This window comes from Nestor notabilis, unplaced genomic scaffold (genome assembly GCF_000696875.1).
Source record: "Nestor notabilis isolate BGI_N333 unplaced genomic scaffold, ASM69687v1 scaffold3557, whole genome shotgun sequence".
NCBI lineage: Eukaryota > Metazoa > Chordata > Aves > Psittaciformes > Psittacidae > Nestor > Nestor notabilis.
Window position 1 is genome coordinate 5,693 of NW_009935960.1, and position 27,444 is coordinate 33,136.

The 27,444-nt window shown below is 35.5% G+C and overlaps 1 protein-coding gene across 1 annotated transcript in view; it reads right to left on the reverse strand.

The window, feature by feature from the left end:
- RBFOX1 (RNA binding protein, fox-1 homolog (C. elegans) 1) overlaps positions 1-27,444 on the reverse strand; it is a gene marked incomplete at its 3' end in the record, with an annotated part of 199,842 nt that overhangs the window by 2,410 nt on the left and 169,988 nt on the right. The window contains exons 6-9 of the mRNA XM_010018086.1: positions 25,204-25,257; positions 19,564-19,656; positions 17,821-17,881; positions 11,934-11,987 (exon numbers count right to left, since the gene is read on the reverse strand). Of these exons, the coding sequence (XP_010016388.1) occupies positions 11,934-11,987; positions 17,821-17,881; positions 19,564-19,656; positions 25,204-25,257 (262 nt within the window). The remainder of the gene's footprint in view (positions 1-11,933; positions 11,988-17,820; positions 17,882-19,563; positions 19,657-25,203; positions 25,258-27,444) is intronic.

Here is a 27,444-nt window from a genome sequence, read left to right on the forward strand (position 1 = left end):
AAGATTCAATTATTTACAATAAGATCTTCTGGATAAACTCAGAACATTGAAACAGTTTATAAATTCCCTAATGGAAAAAAAAACCCCAAACCAAACCCTACTATTTTTTCCTCTAGAATACTAAATTCTAGCATGACTGAATATAGGTATTTTTATTTCTTTTGTTTGTTTTGGTTTTTAAGAAAGAGAATTTTAATATAAAGTTATTAATATTTCTATTCAAACTGCAATTTAGTAATATCATGGAGCTGATGAACTTCAAAAACTTACCTTACAGTCATCCAATCTTTAATTCCACAATGCCTTCTGCACCAGCATATTTAAAGCTGGTATTTCCTCATTAAGAACAATCTGCATGACTTTTTGCTTTTCTCTAATATAAGCACCTGTTTGGTCACATCAGACCTGTGCGCAGTGCTACAGGATTTTGCGGATCATCAGCAGAAACCCCTTCCCAACTCACTCCGTCAGAAGGATCAGAAAAATACTAGTTTATGTATCTGAAGCATGTGTTCACTATGGGCACACAGGAGAGCTTTAGACAGGGCAAGGGCAGAAGAGAAACCAAGGCAGCTGTGCTGCTGGGTCTATGGTGGCAGAGCAAGCATGCCACAGGTTGTGGTGCTGTTGCCAAGCACTGCTGTACCATGGCAGAGATCCCTCAGACAGATGCACTGCTCATCCTTGGCATGCAGGCTGCCAGCCTGGACAAAAACTACTTTTCAGATCAAAAAATATTCCCACTCATACTTTTCTTCCCCCCATGTTTTCTCCTATAGTCCATGATTAAGAATGTACCATTTGATCAGGCCCTTGCTGAAGCACTATAGTTATTTTGACTCATATAGTTATTTTTACTCTAAAAATATTCAGGGTTGTGAAGAAAATGTTGTGAAGTCATTAATATTTTTAGAATACTAAAAATGACATTCCTAATAGTGCCAAGGTATCTGACTAAAAGCATTTTCCTGATTTTTTTGTACTTTCAAAAATAAGTTTTGTGTCTAGTTACTACGTGACTGATGTATACTATCTACAGAGCATAAGCAGAAATACCAATGTACTAATGATGAGGTACTCACGGGCTCATACAAAACGTATGATGAAGTTCACTGCATTTCTCAAATCCTCAAGTAGCTAAGAAGTACCCAAGGATCAGCTACAGGGGGATGTTCCAGGAAATTAGAAAGGAATTTTAATCACTTCTGCTAAAAATAGCTTTTAACTTGTGTATAACCAGCACTACAGACAGCCTAAAGAAAAGATCTGGAATAAGTTTAAAAGAATTTGCACAATTAGCTGGAATCTCTCATGGCATCCTTTGTGGAAGTATCAATTGAAACAGTTTCAGCAGAAAAAGAATTCATACGATTAGCCAAAACAATGCTGCTGATGTAAAATTAGCAGTGTTGCAAGGCCATGATCACAGCTCCTTCCTGCTGCGGGAAGTAGATGAAACTTTTAGAAACCTTCACCACTGGGATTGTATAAATTCATATACCATTACCAAGAACCTGAGCTTAAAATGCATCACCTCCCAATATATATGGCTTTAGTGCCTTTGCCTACAAACAAAAAGTTTTCAATTTACAATGCTGTTGTTTATTTCCCAAGAATTTGGGGGGATTTACACAGAGGAAGAGGACAGGAGTTGCACTGTAGCACTCAGCTAGGGTTTTGCCCTGGAATGTAATGAAGTGAAACTTAGGGGAAAAACTAATTTCCTACTTTCCCTCTGGGAATTCTGAAGGACCACCACTTCATATAAAGCTCTTCAGACAACTCAAAAATGACAGTGGTACTGAGTTCTCTGTAGTATAGAATTACCTCCATCATAACAAGAGAGTAATCATGTAAACATTTTAAGTGGCAGAAATTAATCAAGTCAATATCCAGGGCTGGTCTACATTGGGTATTACTGCTTAGGTAGCTATAATGAACATCTATAATATAGGAACTAAGTAATTTCCTGCACACAAGGAGAAGATTATATCACTCTAATCCATTGTGCACTTAGCTTTCCAGATAAAGTAGCTCTTCTTTACATGTATTTATTCTACTGGGTTACCAGAAGAGCTTCTGTTTTTTGCAACTAAGTACCAGTTCATTCATTTTAGAATATTATTTAACAAAAAAAACCACAACACCTCCAAACAAATCTACAAGAAAAAGTGAATAAAGGCTAGAAATATTTGTGTCCCATTTTGCCTATATTATTAATAAATGGGTTTTGATGACTCTAATCTAAAAGCTGCATTGCTTATTAAATTCAGTCACTGCTACTCCATTTTCTCTTTCTCCCAATAAAACTGGATGTTACATAGTCCAATCTTCTCCCTGGGTTAGTTCTCAGAAACTCTGATCACTGTTGTTCTTCATGCCTTTTGCAACAATTATTATGCCTATACACTTATTTTCTTTTCAATAAGCGATACACAAAGGGAACTATAAAGCTGCATCTCTCATGAACATATCATGAGATTTGCTAGTGTGTCAAGGAACCTCATAAACACTCTATGTCAGCTCCTGATCTGCTGTTCTAAAAGCGTAATTTAGTATTGGTCTTTCCAGACAGAAACAGCATTATCTTTGTTCTGGTCTGAAATACTGTACTATGATGGGTTACTTCAAAATGTGTCAGAGACATGGATAGCAACACCTAACTAAAAGGCCACTGTTGTACAACAATAATGTGTGTTAGCTTCTATTGTTCCATCTGACTAGGGAATTTAAAGAGAGCCTCTATGCTGAATGCATAATAGTTAAGTGCCCTCAGCTCTTCATTATCAATAGTCAAGCTATACAGTCTTAGAACGCTTTTGAATATGCAGTCAATTCCAAAAAAATGCTTTGTGAGTGCCTTCAATTATTTGGGATCTTTCTCTAAATGGAACAGTAGTCCTCCAGATTTTAACAGGACTAGTCATGGAGGGTTGCATTGATACATTGGATTGTTTCATCCATTATTAACAAAGAACTAAGTAGCATCACCCAAAACCACACACCTCCTTTCTTCCAATATGTTAAGAATACAACCAAAACCTATATTTAATTGCCTTAAAGTTATGAATTTCATTTAAACAAGAGACTTGCATATTAGGGAGGACATTCTGATGGCTATTTACTCTTGGTTCACTGTAACCTTAACTTGGTTCATTTGTAACTTTGAGAACAAACATGAGATCAATTCTGAAGTATAAATATAAACTCAGAGCTGATAGTATACTATTCTTGAAGTAGGATACTTGAGAATATAAAATATATTCTGCTGATAAGTAAAATGGGTAGCATTATACATCTGCCTGGATAAGTAAAATGTGTAGCATTATACATCTGCCTGTTGAATAAAGACTGCAATACGAATAGAATCACAGAATAAATGAAACTGGAGCCTTCCTGCTCAAACACGGACACTACCATTTCACCATGGCCCTGGAGGGATTACAAGTAGATGTGTTTTTACTTTATCCTCTCATATTGTGTCAAGACACTATTTTCTGTGTAGATTACCTATTTCAGTAAATCAATAAGACAGACACAAATCTAATGCAATTAGATGCAGAGGTGCAAATTACTAAACCCCTAGTTCTATTTGCCTACCCCAGTGGATGCAGGTTTTAACTTACAAATAAAATTCTATTCTGAATGTCAAACTGAGAACGTAAGAGAGCAAAAATTAAATCATCATGCATAATCCTGGCTTTAGTTAGTCTATTTCTTCAGGTTCCAGAATTCCAGGAGCCTGAAAAAACATTTCAAAAATGGTAATGCAATGTTTCCAAACTTTCCAAAACACTCTCTTTTGCTAGAAGCAGTTCTATGCTTGCAGATTTCCCCCAAAACAATTTTCACAAAGAAAATCTGATAGCACTAAACTGACAGATATTGTGTTCCATTGTAAAGCACAGCTTTGCCTCAGCTACCTCTACAAATGAGGAAATGAATGAAAAGTCAGTACTTTGAAATTTATGCTCAGTGAGTATTATGAAATGCTGTTACAATGCAAATGTATTTGGGATTTTGTCATCCAAAATGCAAAAAAAAAAAAAAAAAAGGCAGAAGACAAACCAGAAGACATTAGCGGTATGTTTGGAATATAATTCATCATAATCTTAAACCACTTTAGCATTAATTTACACATGCAATCAAGGTTAACACACAGAAGGGTTGTTTACCACTCCGGTTAACTGTATTAACTTCACATTTCATATATTACTTTATTAATTTACATTTCAGAATAGTTTGTCTGCCTGACTGCCCATTCGAACACATGGATCTTCAAAACTTTGTTATTCTTCTAATCAGAGGAATTTATTCCTCTGCATAACTGCTACTAACTTATCTAGCATTACAAATATCCCATCCAGTCCTGAACAAACAAGTGTTTTAGTGATGATCTAAATTTTCCTCTGAGAGATTCTTAAGCCATTGCTTTCTACAGATATCCACAGATGCTATTTGAATTACAGTCTCCATTTTATTCCATCAGACAACCACCATGCATATTGTAGCCTAGACCTTAGGTCCAGACAGCACATGCCTAAGCTGACCTGTATTGTCAAGTGATTAGTGAGACAGTAGCAGAAGCTATAAACCAGCCAGGTTTGTATCTGGCCTCTAAAGCTACACCATACACAGTCGGGAGAGTTCACTCTGCTCCAGGTTTAGTCTTCTCCCCTGAAGCAGACAACCCCACCACACATGGTTCAAAGCTGTCCAAAAGCCAATCTGCGTGACATAAAACTGTCAGTGTGCGCGTGGAGCCTCCACTACAGTTCCCAGTGCTGTTCCTTGCAAACAGAATCGTAGATGAGGCCCTCAGTGACATGGGTTAGTGTGGTCTTGGCAGTCCTGGGGTAATGGTTGGACTTGATGATCTTAACGGTCTTTTCTAACCTAGCTGATTCTATGATTCCGTGATTCTATTTCCCATGTACTAAACCTGCTCTGCAAATCCTAAACCACCATGTGGCAAGTGGGGATAATACTCAGATTTACTTAACAACGCTAACGCTGCAAACTAATGTATTAACAAGAGGAGGCCATGGACACAGTTGTGGGGAAAAAATATTCCAGGATAATGTTTATAATTAGATGGTTTTAGGCTGCCACCATATTTACTTAATTTATTTTTGGACCATCACTACTGAGGAAGCCATAGAACATGTTTTCATTAATCACCAGAATGATGCTTATGAGTTCTTAATGTTCTTTTTAGCCCTTTAAAAACTGATCAATTATATCCACAATAAAAAAGTTCAAACAAATATGCACTAAGTTTTTCCAGTGGCCATTCACTGACCCTACTTCCTTCTTTACAATACCTATTTATATAGACTTTTTGTGTTCCTCTATGTATTATGTCATTCTACACATTTTTCCCAGAACAGCTAATATAACAATTCTTCACTTTGCCTCCCTGCCTCAGCTTTCTCGTGTGCACCCATGCCAGCTCTATCAACTCTCAGAGTATTCTTTATCTATATACAGTAACTAGATTTTTCTAGACTTCTAGAAAAATCTTCAGCATCAAAGATCTGACCTATCAGTGGAGAACTGAGCAGCTCCACTGCTGATATTGCATGGTAGTGGGGATGCAGCACTAACTTAAACTTAACAGCTCCAAATCAACTGACTCCAAGTAGTGAGATAGGGTCAGTGCGGTTTTGCTATGTAGTCACCTAACTAAGACTAGTTCAAGTGGGAATCTCTGCACTATTAACTCAGGCTGATTTGCAGGCAACTCAAGACCTACAACTCAGCAAGACTGCACCAATAAGCGAACAGATCCAAACACCATCACCCCCAAACACCTTCTTTCCCCTGTTTTGAAAGAACTTCAGCTTTCAGCAAACTCACAGTTCCTTGTTTTTCCAACTTCTATTTGAGCAGAAATTCATCATAATCTAGTCTCAAATGATTCCTCTATACGAGACTGTGGTCAAAATTCCTTAACTTTTACACTGAAGAAGCAGGAACTCCCTCCTTAACCATTCTCTAACTTCCAGTATTAAGCTCTACCTACAGTTGAAGATTTACCACGAAATCATCAAATGTATGGAATTTCTTTAAAGATCGTATCAGAAGAGTATCAAAGCCTCAGTGTATATTGTGTTATTAAATATACATCCAAACAGAGGCATATTTATAAGAGTAATACTGACAGTATCTGTGAAGTTCTCTTTAATGTGCAGAATTCGATACAATGATAAAAATAGGTCGAGTCCAGATTTAAATAACCAATTAACTAAATGCGTTTTTCAAAATAAGTCATTGGCTTCATTCTTTGAACAATCCTTGCTAAGTTTCCATGATGGTATACATTTTAATGAAAAACTCATTATAATGTAGCATAAGGCATAATTAATTCTGGGAGATTTCTTTGAGTAAATAGCTAGTACAGATGCTGAATTCCATTTTTCTACTAGCTTTATTAATCTTTCATAAACCAGTATTTCCATTATAATGGCTTGTAACAGCTCCACAGAAGTTTTAGAAATGCATTAGCTGTCTCCAGTGGTGCTGATCTACTAGACTGTCATCATTTGTATGATGGCACTTTAACATTATGATTTTTGAAACAACAGTTACAGTTTTGCTTTATGCTCTGAAAAGAAGCACTTACTTATAATAGATGGACTATTAAACACTCATTATTTTTCTCCAGTTAAAACATTAAACTGTTTCACTAATAATATTGAGAATATGTTTATTTATGAAAATATGCTTTGTTGATGGGTAAATTCAAATCTAAGTGTATGTAAACCAATTGTAAAATTAATAAATCTATGAATTGACAGACTGCAAATTTTCACCAAAATTATGCTTTAGAGACATGGTACCATGAACTTTTACCCTAGGATTAGAACTGCTGTGCAAGCATATAATTCAGCTTCACAGACTTTCACTGAGAAGTGTTTCTAGGGTATTTGCTGAATCTATGCAAGACTCATTTAAATTCAAAGAGAAACACTAGAACAAAGAAATTAATCCCAGGTGCTCTTACAATCCAGAAATAGACGCTTTAAGACACGAACAAAGAGAATTAGTGTTAGCAAACATACAGGCATCCTCTCTTCCCCTGGATTCCTCTTGTTTAAGTGCATGTTTTTTTATATATATATATGGTACCACGGTACTTCACTGCTTATGTGTAACACTGTATTTCAAAGTTTTAAACTTATGAAAGGAAGTTTATTACAAAGTCAGCTTCTTGGAGGATACTTCTAGCTCCCAAATCCACAGCATGCTAGGAAGTCCCAGGCATCTGAAACTTCTGTCCCTTCCCAGAGCATATAAAATAGTAAAAAGTACATGCTCTTCCCCTTTCTTCCATTTTAACTGATGAGGGAAATTTCCCAAGCCATCCTGCAGCCTCTAGCTGTCCAAGAAACTGGTGCCTATGCCAGTTTCCTTACTGGGTTAAGACTATTTCTGAAGTGAACACAATTGCTCAGATACATGGATGACTCTTGAAAGTAGCTTCCCAAAAATTCATAGCACTCCAAGGCCATTAAAAAGAAATATTATGTAATTAATCTTTTCAGCAAAAGGTGAATGGGGTCTCTACTACTTGTCATTAAGCTGTGTGCTCTATGACTTGTTCTAATGGTTCTTCTTCTTCACTAGTCTCAACTTCTTTCTCCACTGCCAATTTAATTTTTGATTTATTTTTAAATATTGTTTGTTGGTTATGGCCAGACAAGAATATTTTCTTATGTGGATCACTAAATTCAACTGAAAGAATCTCTGAAAGAGATTCCCAGGGAATTTCTGTAACATCTTTTCCCCCACCTTGCACACCAGAACTGTCAGAAAAAAGCCTCTCCATCAGGTGTGTGCTCCAATACATATGCTCTACCACTTGAAAGGACAGGTTTTTAAGATGATATTATTGTGTCTCAAGCTAACTGTTTTAAAGGACTGATCTGACTGATGCAATGACTGAAAGGAACAATGTGGAACTTTGCTTTCAGACTGCCTGAGGCTGAAAGGAAGGCCAGGTATTACAGGCAAACTGTACACTACATAAAAATAAATATGCAGATAAAAATGATACTATAAAAACCCCACAGAAAAAAAGAATGTAACAACTTATGGTAAGTAAGTACCAGAGTACTACTAGAAAAGAAACCAAACTGCAAATCTATTTTGACAGCCAAAGATGAGTTTATGGGGGAAAAGAACAGACTATAGCTTAACATAGTAAAATTATGTGTCACTATGGGATGGATTTAAAATTGGATGGATGCACAAATGTGTGAAAAATTTTCCCCAGTTTCCATAAGACTTTGTGAGATGAATCAAATGCTTCTTACAAACCCCCTCATTAGGACCTGCCTAACAACTTGATAAATAGTTCACTGGAAAAGATAAGCTGAAACGAAAATAACAACTTCATTAAGTATTTCTTTCTCATGAGAAGAAAAAGAACCTTAATTAGTATACTTTTATTTACTAGAAGGAGACTATGCGGACATCTGTCAATTTTTTAAAAATGAACTATGAGTTATGATATATGGAAAAATGGAATTCTGTGAAATGCTGAAAACAAGAAATGAAGAAAATCACTGGCCTTTTGTTTTCTGTGAAAAGTCATGCTAGACTCCATAGTGGACCAGTTGGAGGGGCAGGTGGTGTGCCAGTCAGGCAGCTCACCAGCACGGCCACAGGCAGGGGCTATGAGGGACACTTGCTAAACCTTGCAGTTACAACAGCAGTCTTCAAATGAACATCTCAATGGTAATCCATATTAATGCTACCACGTGACATAGCCATGTTTCTGGAGTGTTCTAATTTGCTACAGTATGAGTATTTCAAAGTGAGGAAAACAGTCTTAGAAAGGTTACTGAAGAAATCTATAGTGTTTTGTAAATGTATTTTTCCAGTCCTCACGTAACAGTTCACTTACATAGTGTCTGTTGCACATCTGCTATGCATCTTACAGAGTCTCCATTTTTAGCTGTCATGTACTTCCTCAATAAAGGTTTTCTTTTACAGAAGTGTACACTTGGAAAAAAAACCAGAGCTATAACAATCATGTCACCGGTCCTACTGTTTACCGTTACCTTCAAGGTTTTAGGCTTGATTTACATTGCGTTCCTCCCTATTTGACTTTAATTGTCTGCTTCAAGTTGTCAGGACATAACTATATCTTAGATTTGCATTGCATTAGAGGATCTTTTCCTTTCTCTATTGATCTTGTCATATGGAGTAATTTAACTCAATTCCAATTTTCTTTTGCATGCGGGGTGCTCTCTATCCAAGGAAGTGAGTTATGCGTATTCAAGTGGTGCATCTTATGAATCTTGTTAAGCTTTGCCGCCTTATAGCCTGCACTGATGGAATATTTAATCACAGAAATGCGTTGGCAGATATGATGTACAATACAGTTAAGCCTTGCGGCATGTGTCTTCACCGGCAATTGAGAAACGGGTGAATTTACCATTCATCAGCGCCATCCTGACAGCTTTGTATAACCTTCTGTTTTTTACTTATTTATTAAGATTAAAGATACTTTACATCAACAGTTTCTCTGAAAATGTATCATCTTTATTTCAGAAGTGGCCAAATTTTTCATCATTTATTAAGGGCTAAAGAAACTTCTTGCACATCACTATGAAAGTGATGGTTCAATTTTAACATGACAGTGTTGGAGACAATAATTACACCAAGTAACTAGAATTCTGACTGTCTTAAAAATCTCATTTCTAATTTTATAATCTTCAAAAGTGCAATTGCTTCTTCGCTAAATAAGGTGGCAGGTAGGAACCAAAAAGGAAAGATATGTCACAGTGTTCTATTATGGCACGCAGGAACTGCATTGCTCTTCTACTGTTTCACTTTCTAACGAGATCTGCACAAAGATACTTATTTATGTGTTTATTTTTAAGTAAATTGCTGGAAAAAAGTTTAAATGTCTGAAAAAAAAAAATCTTTTAGTCAATACAGAAAATAAGCATTTGATATGCTTTAAAAAAACAAACCAAACCAAAAAAACTGCCTGCGTGTATAAACAGAAAGACAATCTGAAATACATGGAGTATCTTGATAGAGCTTTCTGCATAGGTGTAGAGGAGTGCATGTCATAATTCACAAAATTAAATTAATACTCTCCTAATGGTAATTAAAGATTCTCATTAAGAAGGGCAAACACCTCCCTTGTGTTGGCAATAAAAATGCACTTGGGACTTTAGGAGGTTATACAAAAAAATCAATAACCTGCCATTTTATAATTAAAAGACAAAATAAATGTTAGGGAAAAGTCCAGTAAATTAGGAAAATTACCTTCAGGAGAGATTGAAAATATTGATTTTAATTTACAAACTATGTGAACTCTTCATGCCCTACTTCATGAGACAATTATAAGTCAGATTGTTAATTCTGCGTACGCATTAGAAAATTGATTACTGTACTATGGGAATATTATTACATTTGTCATTAACTCAAAGTCATTTATATAAAATGACTAATAACTCTGACTTTCTAATTTATGCAGGTTCAGGGTTGGTTCACTAACTACTCAAACGAGATCAATGTTAAATTCCTGTTTTCAATGCAGGCATACATTAAGGAAGGAAATAAATTTTGCCTACACTGAAATTACAATCCTATGAACGCCAAGTTAGTATTTTTATTATACTGTGCCACTTTTATCCTAACTGGAACATTTTTATCTATCTTAGTAGATGGCATTGGATGTATTACAGGCAGCTTTTAAAACATAAATATCTGTTTGTAACAGTAGTACTATTTAACAATTTTTATCTCTTGGAGTCCCTTGAACTAATGACAGTTTTTCAGCTTTGAAGAGGGGAGGCTTGACTATCCATGAATGGAAATTCCCTAGCTTCTGTGGGCAACCTCTTCCTATCTTTAACCACCGTTTGTCAAAAATGCTTTCCTAGTATCTGCTATCTACTTGCTGTAAAGAATGCATTCTACAATTACCTCTTTATTCTCCATTACCCAAGTGTGTGACAAGTGATATTTCTGTTTTTAAAAACATTATCAGGTATTTGTATCCAGTACACATGCACCCAAGACAATAGAAAAACATATTCAAATGGAAAACTGAAAAATTCCCAGAATTCCCATGAAAGTCATGGAAGACTCGTGCGATTTTGGAACCTAAAAAAGGAAGGAAGGTATCTTTATTCCCTATTAGAAACATCTGGATTTACTATGATTATTTCTGACTTAGATATAAATTATTAGCTTTCAAAAAAAGGGTTTTTTTTGAACTTGCTAGTGATTATGTTTACAGGCAGGATCCAAATTTCTTGACATCAACTGGGTTCTAGGTTTCATGGTTTTTTTCAATACTGTTGCTAAAGCATATTTAGAAACTGTTGCTAGCCATGACTGATTTCCAGCAGAAAAAGACTGTATCTCATTAACTCCAAATTGTAACCAGGATCAGAATTCGGTCTCAATGAAGACTCAAGTCATAATATACATTTAAAATACAAAAATTTTAAGAAATGCAACAACTAAAAATAAAATTGAAAGAAAAATGTTCAATAAAAAAACTACTCAGAGATACTCTATAACTATCTGTGTCAATGTACATCTATATACAAAAAATACATATATAGATTTTTGTTGCTGCTGCTCACTAGGCTTAAATAATTTCCAGAGAAAGTGACTGTACTGAAATATAAAATATATATAAAATAAAATCTCATATAAGACTGGGATACTGCAGTACATTTCATGTTACACTATCTACTCTCCAAACAAACCTATTCATATATATCTGTATAAACTTTAGTAGGCAAGTTAAAATCCTGCATCACAAATCTGCACATGACTTGTGGATAATGTGAATCAAAAAAACCAAACCTCACACCAAACGTATATTCTGTATTTTAGCATGTTTTAAAGAACACTAAAATAAAACATGGCATGGACAACCATAGCGTAATCCTTACCTGCATAGAATTCTGGACTATAAACTGCACCAACAACTGGATTTAATTTCCAGCCTGCAGCAAACATAAAAACATAATGGAGTTAATATTGCAATTAATGATAATATTTTTAAAATTTTATTTTTGGATAGAGGTATACAGATAGAATGGCTTCAAAAAGGTCATTTTAATAGAAGTTTTACAGGCGTCTTAGATTACTGATGTTTAATATCGGACTCTGAAGTATACGGAAATAAGTAATGAAACAAGGCATTCTCTAGACGTAGTACTGAAGTAAACTATCAGGCGCATTAGCTTGGCTGCAATGCAAAGCTGCTGTGGACTTACTGCCTGAAGTTACGCAACTGAGTCAGAACTAGTTCGAGTATCCCTATATCACATAGCAACAGAGTAGACCAATTCTTTCTCATTGCTTTAACTCTCTGGTTACAAGCCAGAGAGGCCAAAACAGTTCATCTGCTGGACAGAAATAGCAAAGGTTGCAAGGCAATCATAATCTGATACTGCGATTATACTCTGGGAAAAATGAAAGTTTAGACAACATATGAGAATGTCTGTTGTGACATGAAAGAGATTTGTGCACTGTGGCATCCCAGTCAAACATCAGAGACTTTTGTTTCCATTTGCATTTGTACATTAGGCTATCTGCACTGGAACAGGACAATTACAGGCAAGTACCAAAAGTGACTGCACTGCCTGCATTTACAGTCAATTAATGCTGTTAGCATATTGCTATAAAGTAGCTGGCATGTAAGAAAATGTTAAAGTCACATTCTGCAAAGCTCTTAAGTGGTACAAATGCAGCTGCTGCCTTTGTCTTAAATAATCCCTGTCCTCCCACAGCTGGCATAAAACCAAAGCCCAGAACCAACAGATATTCTGCAGCACGTTATGGCCAAACTCCAACAAATTGCTGTTGTGTCCTCAGACTCTATGCGGCTTTTCCAGGTAAGCTTGGAATGCCCAGGCTCATTGCAGAAGCAGCACCTGTGTTCAAAGCATACGTGATGCTAAAGACAGCAATGCTGAAGGAACTCAAGGGGAAGGGCTAAGAGAACAGCAGCAGAAAACACTGGCAAACTCAGTAGCATTCTCAGCGGGGGTGAAGTGCCAATTACTGCTGTTTTCTCACAGGTAGATCTGCTCCCATTTAACTCCAAACTCCACAGAACATCCCCCATGCATACTATTTTGGGGGGGGGGTTGTTTGTTTTTTTAGTGGGTTTTTTTTGAGAGTTTGAACAATTATTTGAACTATAGGGACTGAAAAATTAGAGGTTTTCCAAAAGCACACTTGAATCAGCAGAGTGGGAAGCACCATCTGTAAATGGGAATAAAGAAAAAAAAACTGAGCAAAGGCATCTTGTGAACTCAAGAGCTGTGGTACTTCAAATAGATCCTGTAACTAAGCTGCTGGAAACAAAATACAATCAAGATAGGGACAGCAAGACTTTCCAAAATCAGAAAAGCCAAGATTATAGGAATTTAAATGCAAACTGTGTTGAGGCTTGATTCTGCTTTGCCCACATCATGTAATGTAAAAGCACAGTAGAAGATCATAAAACCATAATGCATTATAAGACTGAAATAGTGTAATACAAAGTCTCAATAATAATACAAAAGAAAACTATTCCTACCCTTTAAAAATACTGCTATGTCTATCTGATTCACAGCAATCATTTGCCAGTACTTAACTGTTCAGTACCACAGGTGAGGGATGTTTTTTAAATGCAAGCCATAAGTTCAGAGTAAAGAGCAACATTGCATGCAATCTACTCTGCAGAAGTAATTGCAGTTGCTATACGTACCTAAAAGACAATTACGGAAGTTGAAAAGTGGCCAACCAAGAAAGGCTAAAATTACTTTCCTCCTGAAAATATCTCACCTGACCCTTCAATTTTACATACTACAAGATTATATTTAGGAATGTCCCGGTTTAAGAAATACTCTTAGCCAAATTCTGTGTGATAGAAAATCACCCAAATTTTGAGACTCTCAGTAAATATCTTGCTTCTTTCAGATTACGGAAAATTTAGTATTTCACATTCATTACTTCTTCAGAGGACCTCTGATCAACACCGCCCAGAACGAAAGATGACTGAATTTCTTATCTGTCAGCTTTTGCTGTTAAAGAAACTGACAGACACCTCTCAGCTTCAAAGTTACACCAACAGCACCACAATTTGTCTGAGAGAAAGAAAAGATCTTGGAAGAGGCAGACTGCTCTTCACAGCTGAAAGCCACTTTCATATTTCAGTTCCTTACCTCTCTTACAGTGACGGCTGTCTCATCTAACTTTCTGCAGCTTATACAGGAAACACTTCATTCATCATGAAAATAACAGTAATTAAACTTAACTTTATCTTGTCAGCTAGCAATGTGCTGGCCCATAGCTGTGTGGGTTAATCAAGTGTGATAGTAGTTGATGTATCTGAGCAAGCAGCTGCCAAGTAACCCTACTGCAGCAGCTGGGGGAGGCAAATTCTCTGAAGTGGGTGTAATTTTGTGCATTTTTCTTACTGACATAATATTAATCTCCTCCTCAAGTTGAAACTGTAAAAGCTCAAAACTTAAAAACCAAACAAGGAAACAACCAACCCCTCTGCCTGTGCCCAATCCCTGTACAGTCATCCAGAGAAATACTCATTAGGTGTGCTAAAGGGAAGGAAATAATCATACCACACAGTGTAACAAGCATGGTAGGAAGTAGGGCATGGCAATGCAGAGAGAATTATTTTCACTTCATAGGCCAGGCAGGCATGAGTGGCTGGAGGAATGCTTTGGTGGCAAAGAAGCCCTGTGACATGGTTTGCTTTCTTCCTGTTTGCATGCAGAGTAGGGAGGAAAAGGCCATGGGAGGGAATTTAACTGTGGTAATAGTCACTAGCTGTGATTTTGAATCTAAGTTTAGGGCAACAAAAGGCTCAAACTCAAGGCACCCCCAGTATAAAGTTTAAAACACATTTATCCCTCTACTGATCTCTGTTTCAAGTTCCTCATTCATTGCTGAGGTTCTCTGAATCTACTTGCATGTAATTCTCTATTCCCTACAACATTTGGATGAGGACCCTGAATTGCAATATGGACAGCAGAAGAGAAAGGATAGGCTGGAACATCCAAAAATGTCTCCCGAAGTATTTCTGCCAATAAGTAGAACTCCTGACACTGAATTAATGTGTGAAGAAAAGGTAGTTCTAGCTCCAAAGCACAAAATGAGCCATCAAAATCATCCTGAGTGGTAAGAAATCTCCACTAAAGAGCTCTTCTAGAAACTGAGCATGTATTAACTGCTCATTTTGGCAACCATGAAAAGTCACTGGAAAGCATACTTATTTCAAAAACCATCTAGGACACAAAAGCAAGCCACTTTTTTAAATGAAGCTGCATATACTTTTAAAAAATGTAGGGCTTTGTGCTTTAAAAGCTACTGACTTTTCCAATCATATTTACAGCGTGAGCCATATTATTCAAAGAACCACCAGTATTCAGGAATGAAAGACAAAACAGAGTGTATCTTACTTTTAGATTACAGTAAATATTAGTGCCTGATGTTTTCACATAATATGTGCCCCAACTATATTTTGAATACCTGCCAATAACATGTCAGTCACCACAAACTATTTGAAAAATAAAGCCACACATTAAAGAAAGAAGCAGTTCTGGAGAGATAGGCATGTGCAAACAATATGTTTCTGGCTATCTGCCTCAGAAGCATCTTGCAAGAGTTAATATGCTCATAGAAGAACACAGAAAAACTAGCCTTGTATTTTATTTAAAAGATGAGACCTTTACTTTAGACAACAATAATCTTTAATATTCAGCTATAGCACTGGTTAATTCCTGACAAAATGATAAAGGACTAGAATCATACAATGTCAGGATGACTGATAATACAAGCACTGATTAAACTAAATGAAGCACCTTGCATGTCTACACTTCATTCCTTATCACTTGTAATGATTATGTAAGAAGAACATGATCCTCCTTTTGTGTTTATTTCAAGGGGACCTTAGACACTAAAAAAATAAAAAAATTATGAATTACAATCAGAGTTTGTCTTTGTAGATAACTATCAAAAGGTGTGCAAGAGAACATCCTACGTGCCTACCATCCTACCACCTTGGATGCACAGACTCCCAAACATACATGCTGAATTTTATGAAATGAACAGGATATTCCTACTTTTGGTGAGATCTAGTCCAGATGGAACTGGATGGAAAATGACAGACAAAACACTTCATGTGGGAAACAGCAGATTTCCATCATTCTGGTTTTGGATATTAATAAAAGATAATGTATTACCTAAGTAATCCTGCAGTGCAGGACACAGAGGTGAACCTCCTCTAAAACCAGATTCCTAAAATCCTCGTATCTCTATTTCCAGCCTCTCCTTCCCTTAGCACTGGATGTGCTGACATGTAACGTGTTATTTGCCAATCTAACAATTTTGTAGCCTTAGGGTAATATGAATACAAAATATACATTATCATTTATGCCAAAACTACTCTTATCCTTTTATCATTATGATATAGCAAAGTTCATAGTAACATATGCATATAGTTAATTTAGCTTCTTATTGCAACAAAATTGTATGTGATCCACTCAAGCTTCATGTTTCTTTCGACAGATTCACTGAGATGTTTTAAAGCCAGTAAAAAAGGAAATTTTCCCATCTGCATCATTTTCCAAGTTCCACATTTACATACAAAATAAGGAAGAAAGCAGTTCCTGAGAAAGCATGAGGAATTTCAGACTTCCTCTCCAGATCATTTTAACTAGCTCAATTATCACATCAAATGGAAATCATCACTGTATTTTATTTTTACAGTGGTAGGAAAAAGTTTTGGCTCTTTCATTAAAAAATAAAGCCACTGTGTGCTCTGGTTTTTACTAAAACCTCTTTAAGGAGATCTCAAGCGTAGAAAGTAAGATCCATTATATTTCAAAACGGAAAAGAGTCTAGTCTGTCTGTGGAAACTTTTACTGATGTACATGTAGATGTCATCTGCCTTCTACTGGATGGGGAAAAAAACCCAAGAAAAGCAAATAATTATAACTACACAGTCTAATAAAACTGGGAAATGTAATTGTAATTAACTTCAATTGATGTATTATTTGACGCTGCTGAGTTAGAAACTTGTGAGAATTTTCCAAACTAGCAAATACAAACAACTCAAGCACATGATCAAACACTGCCAAAAGGAACATTTTTAAAATGTATGGCTTTCAAACCTCTCAAATATCTGTGGATTATTTTTCTATCATTAATGTACAACAGTATACCAATTTAGGTGAGTATTAGAAGGAAATGTTTTAGATAGCTTGGAATTTAGATTTTTCCAGTGAAAAAAAGCTGGAAGCAGCACTCACTTACAGTTTGTCCCTTTCTTGTAACAAATTGTGGAAGAAAGACACAGAGAATTATCTTTCGCTAGATGTGTGTCTTGTTACTACAAAGTATCTCATGCCTGACAAGAGACACTCTTCTTACTGGTCTCTCTGCCTCCACCATCCAAGCAAAATTGAATACTCTGATTACTTCATTCATTGTGACATTATCGCTACACAAAGCTAGAAGAGAGTAACAATTTCCTATCAGGTATATTTTCCTACACAAAAGTCACTATAGTTAAACACCCAAATTCTGATCAGGCAAAATGATGCATGCGATGCCCACATAGTTGTGAGTTAGCTGAATTCCACACAAACAGAATTTATGCCTGGCCATCTCATTTCTCAGGTCACTGGACAAAGCTGGAGCCTAAGGAGATGCAGGAGATGAGGACTATGACACTTCATGAGCAGGTGAGTCCACCTGTTCAGCAGAAGAGTGAGGTTTCACATGCCCTGACATTAAAACAAAGCACTTGAGAGCTCATGCACTTACCATTCGTGTAAGGGTTGACGGTCTTTTTATTTGTCATTACGCGTGCTGTTGCATTATTTACCTAAGCACATAGAACACTGGATTAGAAAGGGTTACAGGGAGGGTCCACATTACTATCAAATGCATGCATTATTACTGCTATTAGTCATGTAAAAATAAAATGCAATTTAATTTATAGAAGGCAACAGGTGCATAACAAAATCATACTATTTATAATTACATTTACTTTCATAACCATTTTAACTTACAAATCATTTCAATAAAGCAACATCGTATCATTTAAACTTTAATAAAAAGACATTAAAAGCAAATTAAAAGGTACTGCATAATTTAAGACTTAAGAGCATGCTTGTATTCCATGATAACACTGATACAATAAATACTCAAAACAGAAAAATAAAGAAGATTATATGAAGAAACATGCAGTGGAGTAGAAAGGAAAGAGACAAGGTACAAGGAAACAAAGAAAATGTCAAAAAAGGGACAAACGAATTTTAGCAGTGTGCAACATAACCCTTTAGAAGAGAAGTACCATTGGAAAAGCAACATCTAGCATTCAACACTTGGAACAAGAGCCTTTTTCATTGCAAGAATTAACAAAATCATTCAAGCTTTAAAATCACAGCTAACAAAAGGATAAAAAGAGGGTGCATTATTTAACACAATATGGAGTTAACAATCTGAGTAAGATGTGCACGAAGTCATATCCTCAATCCAATCAGTGCCTCCCAGGCTTGCTTAAAACGTACACTCAATTACAGGCGTACCAATATAGAAAAAAATGTAGCATCAAGAAAACTTAATACAACAAGTCAAAAAAATTCACGTGGTATATCAGCGCTAAATACGTGAAACGGCAGATGGACTTCTCCACTTACCATTCAGCACCATCGCCAGCATGGGTATGTATACAGTTACCATGGTTACTGAGAGTTTGGTGAGGGCCCTAAGCGCTACCGTCGAAGGGGGAAAATGAAAAGGCAAAATATGCAACATCTTACTCAAAAGACGACAGCATTTTCAATTGGTATTTTTTTTACTCTAACAAATACGACTGAGGCAGTATTGAAGGGGATCCAATGGTATTAAAACACATTTGTCTTGGTTTTTTAATGGATAGGAGTGGCTCAGGCCAGCCAGCCAAAGCAGCCTGATGGCTCCATTGCAAATTAAATGTTAAAATTGGTTAATCTCTTGTCTGGATTTGTTTCTTTTTCTTGTACATCTTTTGGATGTTTCTTTCCCAATCTGAGTATTTTGAAAGCCACTGTGGATCCCACATCAACCCTGCAGCAAAAAAAACCCAAAACGAAACAAAAAAAACCACCTTTTGTTTGTTTTTGTTTTGTCTGTCACACTTTTTTTTTTGTTGTTGTTCTCAATTTTTTTGTTTTCTTTTTTTTGTTGGCTGGTTTTTGGAATCTACTGCACCCATTGATTTACAAAACATCCAAAATAATAACTTCCAAAATATTAAAGCTTTCATTTGTTTGTTTTTTCAATTCTGTCATCCACCTTTCAGCAATAATGATAATAACAATAATAATAATTACAAAAGAAATAATAATAAAAAACCCAAGTAAGGCCAGATTCTCTGTCTTTATATATAAATATATATATATAAACAATGGGAAGGGGGAAGGGGAGCACACAGAAGACACCAATGATGCATCTGAAACAACAAATGAGAGTGAAGCAGACATTTAGAAAAAAGATGAAAAGGAAAATATTTTGAACATGCACCTCGATTTTACGGCCCTCTACCACGGTGCCGTGTAATTTCTCCCTCGCCCTGTCCGCATCAGCACTATTTTCGAAAGTTACGAAACCAAATCCCTGCATGCAGGAGGGAGAAGGGGGGAAAACAACATGCACATTATTATTTCAGTCAATGACCACTTGTTTGCTTATGTTCTCTCTCTTTAATTTAATATTTTCTTGTCCTTGCTTCATTTCTGTAACATGCAAATTAGAAAAATTATAATTGTATTGAGATGTGCAGTAAATAAGCGACAAATGTGAACAAATATTTTCTGTCATCAGTTAGATAATACCCTCTGAGAAATTCAAAGAATGATACCAAAAATACCTATCTACATGTCACTACAGAGGAAAATAAATCTAACAATAAGAAAATGAAATTAAAATAAATTACAGTGTCTTCACATAGGAAAAAAATGAACTAATGAGAAAAGAAAATGAACCACATTTTAATGACATGCAGATATCTCAATGAAATAAAAAACATGTGCACAAAATTCAACACTGAATGTCAATATACTCTAAAACATTGCCTACTTTATCATGCTGTCGTGACCATAAGAAACATTGTTCCCATGCAACACTAGGGTAACTTAAACTTCTGTCAAACTATACAGCCTTTACTTATTTTTTTATAAAAGAAAAAAAGAAAAGAAAACCACCAACAAAACAAAAGTACTTTTAGAACAAAGTAGAAACTTCCTTGTATTAACAGATCAAATAAAATCACATGATGTGAATAGAAAAATAAACTCTGATAAAGGAATAAAAATGCAAACGTTTTGAATAAGTTTAACTGGTTCATTTACTACTTATGTATATTATTTCCCACATACAGAACATGCAACTAGTAAAACTCCAGAATCCCCTGCTAGTGGGGCAGGAGAATACTCAACAAATAGGAAATACTGCTTATGACAAATGCTTTGCTTTATAGTATGAGGCTAAGCAAACATTCCCAATCCTACTACAACTCTTTATTATGCTAATTTAAATTAAACCCTCTACAATGTCAAACATCTATGAAAAAAAAATCAGACATTGAAAGCCATTTTGGAAACATACACCAACCCTTTGAAGTAATTCTTACGTTGGCACTACAATGCCTTTGCATGCTTTCCCAAAGGTACCCGAACAAATAAGCTCCTATACCCTCGGTGGTTCGTAACAAGAAACATTTGCCAGTTGTATATGGCCGCTTCATATACAGGGACTGCTGCACGTATTTGGAGTTCTACTACAACCTTTTGCTTTCCTGTTACTTTAGCTTAAACTGAGTTAAAGCCTTCCTCTGCTCTGTTCCTCAGCAATAAGCCATGCATCATGTCTCCTCATTCTCCAGTCCATTCGCTATGTTTTGCAGTCAGTATTCGCCCACTTCCTCTCTGCAGTTCTACCTATCATGTACATAGTGACTGATTAAAATAAAGGAAGAAGAAAAAACAAAATAAAAAAAAAACAACAAAAACAAAACAAAGGAAGGGAAGATATTTATACATTTATTTATACATTTATGTACAATTATGAAATTAAGGCAAAACTGACACCAAGCATTGAAAAAAACAATGGACATGAACTACGAAACTAATTACTCAACAATTGATAAAAAAATTTAAGATACTATCAGGATCATTATACAGGTTATTTTGGATTATTTTACCTACTCAGAGTGTACATTTACTTATGCCAGCTTATAACACAGAAAGGAACATTCATATAGACAGTTTATGTTCCATGGTCTTCGAAGTTGCTTAAGCTTGAGCTCAGACTACTCTATCAGCAGTTCCACTTCTACCTTCTCAAAACGCCTGATTTCACTCAGTTTCTCCACTCCGCCCTCCACAATTATAGCACAAAGCCACGACCTCGCTTGTCACAAGACATGGAGGATGTAAATCTCTTCCCCAAAGCACCAGAGTGTTGAAAGTAAATTCCCCTCCTCAGTACTGATCCTCATGTTTTAGATGCCTGCATAGGCTTTTCTTATACGTAAACCCATCCTCAACTTTAGACTTTTATTACTTCTTCAACTGCTTCCTCCCATCTTAAGTGTTAAAAAAAAAAAAAAAAGGCACATAGTTTAGGCTGCCATTAGGAAAATTTCACAGCAGACATCATCACTGAAGCCATCAATCTGATGAGCCTAGCTCTGTGTCACAGCATCAATTCCCCCAATTCTGCCTGTTCTCCCCCCTCCTCCTCACTGAGCAGCTGCCCCTTCTCAGAATTGTGAACATTTGGTGGGAGTTGTTTAGTCAAAATTTTGAATCAGACTTAGCTCACAGCACTACCAGTTATTTTTTTTTTCCAAACAACTGAAAGGAAAGATAAAAACCTAATTATATTAAAAAATTAGAAGAAGATATAAAGTGGAGCCACAAGCCAAGATAAGACAGGAACTTCAAAGATTCTGAAAAGAATACTCATTGTCTTTTTTTAATTTCTTATGTTGTACTTATTCTCATAATTAACTATTTAAATTAAGCTCTTATTATTTATGCAATTCTGTAATTTTAGCTAGCTGACACAGAAACCCAATCACAGAACATAGATTCATTCACCACACATTCAAATACCTACACAAACAGGTTAACATTAATTTTACAGGCAGGTGATTCAACAGCTACTTTAGCTGAGCGCACTATGTATTTTATTAACAGGTTATTTTCTGCATTTTATTTTTAAAGTCTGTCAAATGATTTAATAATAGTCAAGTTAGTACGTGAGAACATCCTGGTTTAATTTGGCAGGTGCTCTGCAGTTCTTATTTGAAGAAATATATGTTAGTGTACAAGATACTATAGAGATAAAAACATATACACACAGATTTAAGAAAGTATATATGTAGTATACAGCTGTATAGAGCATTAATTTAAAACTGTAAAAAAATAAACGATACCTCATGTTCCTGTATCTTTGCACCTTTGCAATTGTGCCTGAGACAAAGGCATGTGCAGCTCTGTGCAGAGTTTAAGTGTCACACCTGCAGAGTAGCATTAACACATGCACAGTACTGGAAGCTGTATTTCAAATTATCCTTCCAAGATAAGGGTAGATGCAGAGAAAGGTAAGTTACCACCAGTTTTTAATGTTACTTTCATCAACAGCTTCAAGAATTGTCAAAGGTAAGCTTCATGAACACAGGTTGTAAGAAAGATATATACCAAAACAAGACTGAAATTCTCGCAATACTCAAGCATTTCAAAATTCATCAGTGTTGCCATACAATTCTAGTAAAATTATCTTTATTATTATTATTATGCCTCCATACAAAGAAAAATTTGTGGTATCAAACTTCTACTATTTTAGTGTTCCTTTTACGGAGAGATTCCCTTCTGTAAAATTATGGTATGCTTTATGGTGGTGCTGCAGCACTATGGTTTTTGAATATGCAATTCTTTAGTATTATGGCATGAAAATAAGCTTACTTCTGCTGCTTTTGCAAGAATCTGTTTAAACAGTATTTATTAGAATATAAAGAAATAAATAAAAACAGAAAAAAAATATCTAGCAATTCTTTTCTGACAAACTGCAGCTAGAAACAAATTTGAATTTTGACCCTGCAAACTTTTTTTACCTGTACTCAGTTTGAGACCACTTAGCAGTCCTTTCAGTTTCAGAGGGATTTTATGAAAACATAGATAAGCACTGCCAGGAATGGGACTTTAATCTGGTGCATCTTAAATCCTACAGAATGGACATGAAATGATCAGATTAAATAAATAAATAAATAAAAATTAAAAAAAAAAAAAGACATAAAAAAAGAGACAAAAAAAGCTCCCTTTATTCCTAATCCTGTTTTCTAACTATTTAATTGACAGAATCTAAGGGTACTCTGCAAATCGAAATACTATGTAGCTACACTTGAAATAACTAAACAAGATGAGAAGCAGCATACGTAAAATGAGATGCATCACGGACTGCTTTAAGTACCTTCAGCAACTTACTTAGAGCCAGCCTGGATTCACCAGCACAGCACTGGATAGTGCAGTAGAACTTAATAACATTAGGTCTTAGAGTCTCTATTGCAATGTGTGTAACTGAGATAAGTGACAAGATAAGTGACATTACAAGTCTGCCTAGTAAAACCTCTTCCTTTGAAATCCTTTCTAGGAGCTTGTTTTTAGCACAAGGCTCAGAGATGTTTTCACTACCACAAGATCACAATTAAAAAACTCTCAATTCAGAAATAACTCCTCACCCCATCCCCTGAATACTTTTTAAAAAGCCTTATATTTATGCAGTCCTATGCAAACGTGGTGGTTAGAAGTCCTACGTATATAAGATTTAATGGCTAAACAAAAGTGTAAACCACCACCAAAACACATGTACTCAGTTCCACTCCATCTTCAACAGAACCAACCAAGGTGGCAAGTGTGGGATGTCTTTTGAAATTTATGATCCTTTCCAGCAGGAGCAGGTTTTGGACAACCCACGTCTTCTGCAAACATTACTGAAAAGCCGTAATTTAATGACAATAAATTTCAGGCAGGGTAGGAGATTCTAAGCCACCAAATTTCATACATTTTGGTTGTTCACTGAAAAAGTGGTAAATATTCCAACTGGGTTTGGGCTAGCAGGCAAGGGTATTAATTAATGAACGCATGAATAATTCTGGAATATAAATCAGGACATTCCAGCTAGTCTATTAAAAACAAACAAAAAAAGTGATGCCTGTAAGTTTAGAATACATACACTTTAAGGGAAAAATAACAGAACTAAAATATATCTGATTTAAGAGAGATTTATAGCTGATTCTTTAAAAAAGACATATTACATTATGGTGGTAAAAGGAAAAGAATTCCATCACTAACAATGAATTATATGAGAGAGCTACAGGAAGACTGAAACACTGTTGGATAAACATTCTAGTGTGTCTGACATGGCAGGGATGAAAAAAGTTATCATGCATATGTCATACACATAAACCCTTATAATGCAGCTGATATCACAGGTGAAGCATTCTGGTCTACAGTTTTGCACCAGGTAACAATGTTAATACAGTCATAGCCATCCTACCTTGCTTTATTTCTTAAATATCCAATAAACTGAAGTATGCATTTAAGGCAAAGTAATTTTCAGAAAAAAATTAAATGTTTGCAATACATTAAGAACTCTTTTAATCAAATAAATGTTAAAATAAATTGTTTTCAAAGGGTTGGTGTACTGAAGCTTTAACTAAAGAGGAAAACATCTGCACTTAGATTATTTGCAACAATCGCATATTTTCTCAGCTAATTACTAAAGAGGATAGTTATTAGGTATCATTATCATCATTCATTTCAATAGGGGAAAAAAAATACCTATACTAATACAAACCTGCCTACAAGTATCTGTAAGCATGGACTCATAAAATAAACAAGATAATTACCCTTGAAGAATAAAGACAGCAGAAATCAACATTTCCATAAAACAGATGACAGTTTGGAGTAGCTAAAATTACCCCCTTTAAAAGATATAAAATGATTTTCATGCTGCTTAGGAAACTAAATGACAGCTCAGAAGATGTTTTCACTAACATGGAATTTCAAACATTATTTTTACAGCAGTGCAGTTGTTTCCTTACTCATGTAAATATTTTAAACAAATTTTAAAATTCCAGAGGTGAATTAAACTGCTTACCTTTGAGCCTCGCTCATTAAAAATAATTTCAACATCTAAGATTTTACCAAATTGCTGCAAAGAAATAGAAAAGTTATATGAAAATACAACAACTTCAACATTTCTATCATATACAGTACAAATGTGGTTTCAGAAAATGGTGCACCACGTAAAAAAGTTAGAAGAATATAAAATCAAATACAGTCAAAGGTATTTGACTATTTCAAAGATAGTTTGAAATCTTTGTTTCAGAAGACTTTTTGCAGCTGCTTTCCAGGACAGTGCGGTTACTTCTGCTTTACACGAATAACATAGATTCAAGGAGTGAAGATTTCTCTCCAACCTTGCTGAAAAGGGATAACTATTACTCCCTAAGCAATTCTTGTCTTAATAAAGTCTGATTTGGAAAACTGGAATGGATACTTTCTTGATGGCGACATTTCCGTGCTCAGAATTGCACTTCTACTATAATATTAGTAGTAAATGTTATTACTATTGACCCTACAATAGCACTCACAAACATCTAGACATTGTTCACACACAGAAAACTTGGCCACAGTTGCTATCCCAAAGCAAAAGGCTCTATTGCAATTGTCCAAGTAAAAGAATACATGTTTGTCCCATGCAGTGTTTAGTTAGAACTCCTTCTGATATGACACATTTCGTGACGTGACACTGTAATTTATCAGTGGGTCATTTCTGTTGTTTCATAGGTCATTAACATGCAGTGTGGATCAGTGCTAGCACTGATAAGCGGCACAATATATTAAATGAAAAAACAGAAATTAGAGGCGGGCAAATGAAGAGTAATCTAGACAAAAGAGTCCAAGTCACAACCCCCTATAATCCAGTCTTTTAAGATACAAAACACAATTACAGGCCAGAAAGGACAGTATTCCCTTTCTAGCTTATTAAGATGTTTCAATGTGGTTATGTAAAATCAACCATCATTTGTTATGCCTTGGCTTATTTTGTTATTGCATTCACCATCTAATTCATGTTTTAACTGCAACTTTAGCCTATAAGCAGGCATTGACTTAATGTTTAAACAATTCTCCTCTGCTGTATTTATGTCCATGTAAAAAGATCATGTTATGTGTGTAGCCTGGCCAAGATGCAGCACTACCGTACTTCTTCTCAGATTCAACTCACATCTGGAGAAATTCCATTTTTTCAATTCAGAAACTAAACTTCTACTATTACCAAGTTATTCTAAAGCTGGAAAACTCTAGCCGTTCTTCAGTGATAGTCTTTTTAGACTTTTTAGTCTAGTCTTTTTAGTCTAGTCTTTTTAGACCCAAAACTTAGAAATACTGAAAAGACATGTAATTTTTATTTAATTATAAATTACTACAAAACCTACAAAGAACCCCAACTTTCAATTAATCAACTTTCTAATAATATAAATCTACTTTAACTGGTTTAATTTAAATAAATTTGCATATTTTCCTCTGGAGGGGTTAATTATTATGACTCCTGCTTTTTTGCTGATGAGCTGTAACCTGCATTAGAGGGGGTTGCTTGTAGCAAGGTAGATATGACAAAACAGTCACTCTCATTTCCCAATACTATACCAGGATTTTTTCCAGTGACTGTTTCCTTCGCTTCATGGAAATAAATATTGAAAACCACAATGTCTTAACTCACACAGAGAGACATTAGAAGAATTTTAAAATCTGAACTGAACATAAAAGATCGAGAGAAGTATAGTGCCATGAAGCACTTGATGCTGCACTCACAAAGTAACACAGAACAGAATTAAGTTTTAGGGGGTCAGAAAGCAAAAGTAACACAAATACTTCAGAGTACTAAGTTGGAAATGGAAAATCTGGGTACTAATAGCTGATTGAGAGCACCATTACTAGTTTTTATGTAGTGACATTTTAAAATAAATCTAAGAATTCTTGAAGCAGGGAGAAGAAACCTGGTCTAATCTGTCACGTTAATAAGCCTAGAATTGATGGCGCATATGAGATGTGTGAAACACATTCAATGCACTTAAAGGCAGATAATGGCCTGGGAAAAAGCAAATTTTGAGGGACATACAGGAAAAGACTGGCAAAAACTTTAGAAGCTCACGTACCTACGATACTTGTGGGGATTGGTGAGGATTCCTGCTCCTGGACTTTCTGCCTACATTCAGCCCATGTCTTCTACAGATTTGGGTCCCTTGATCATGAGGTCAAGCATTCACTATGTCACATCATGCTCTCCAAATATCAATAAATACAGGCATATAAATCCAGATGTGTACAGCAGGAA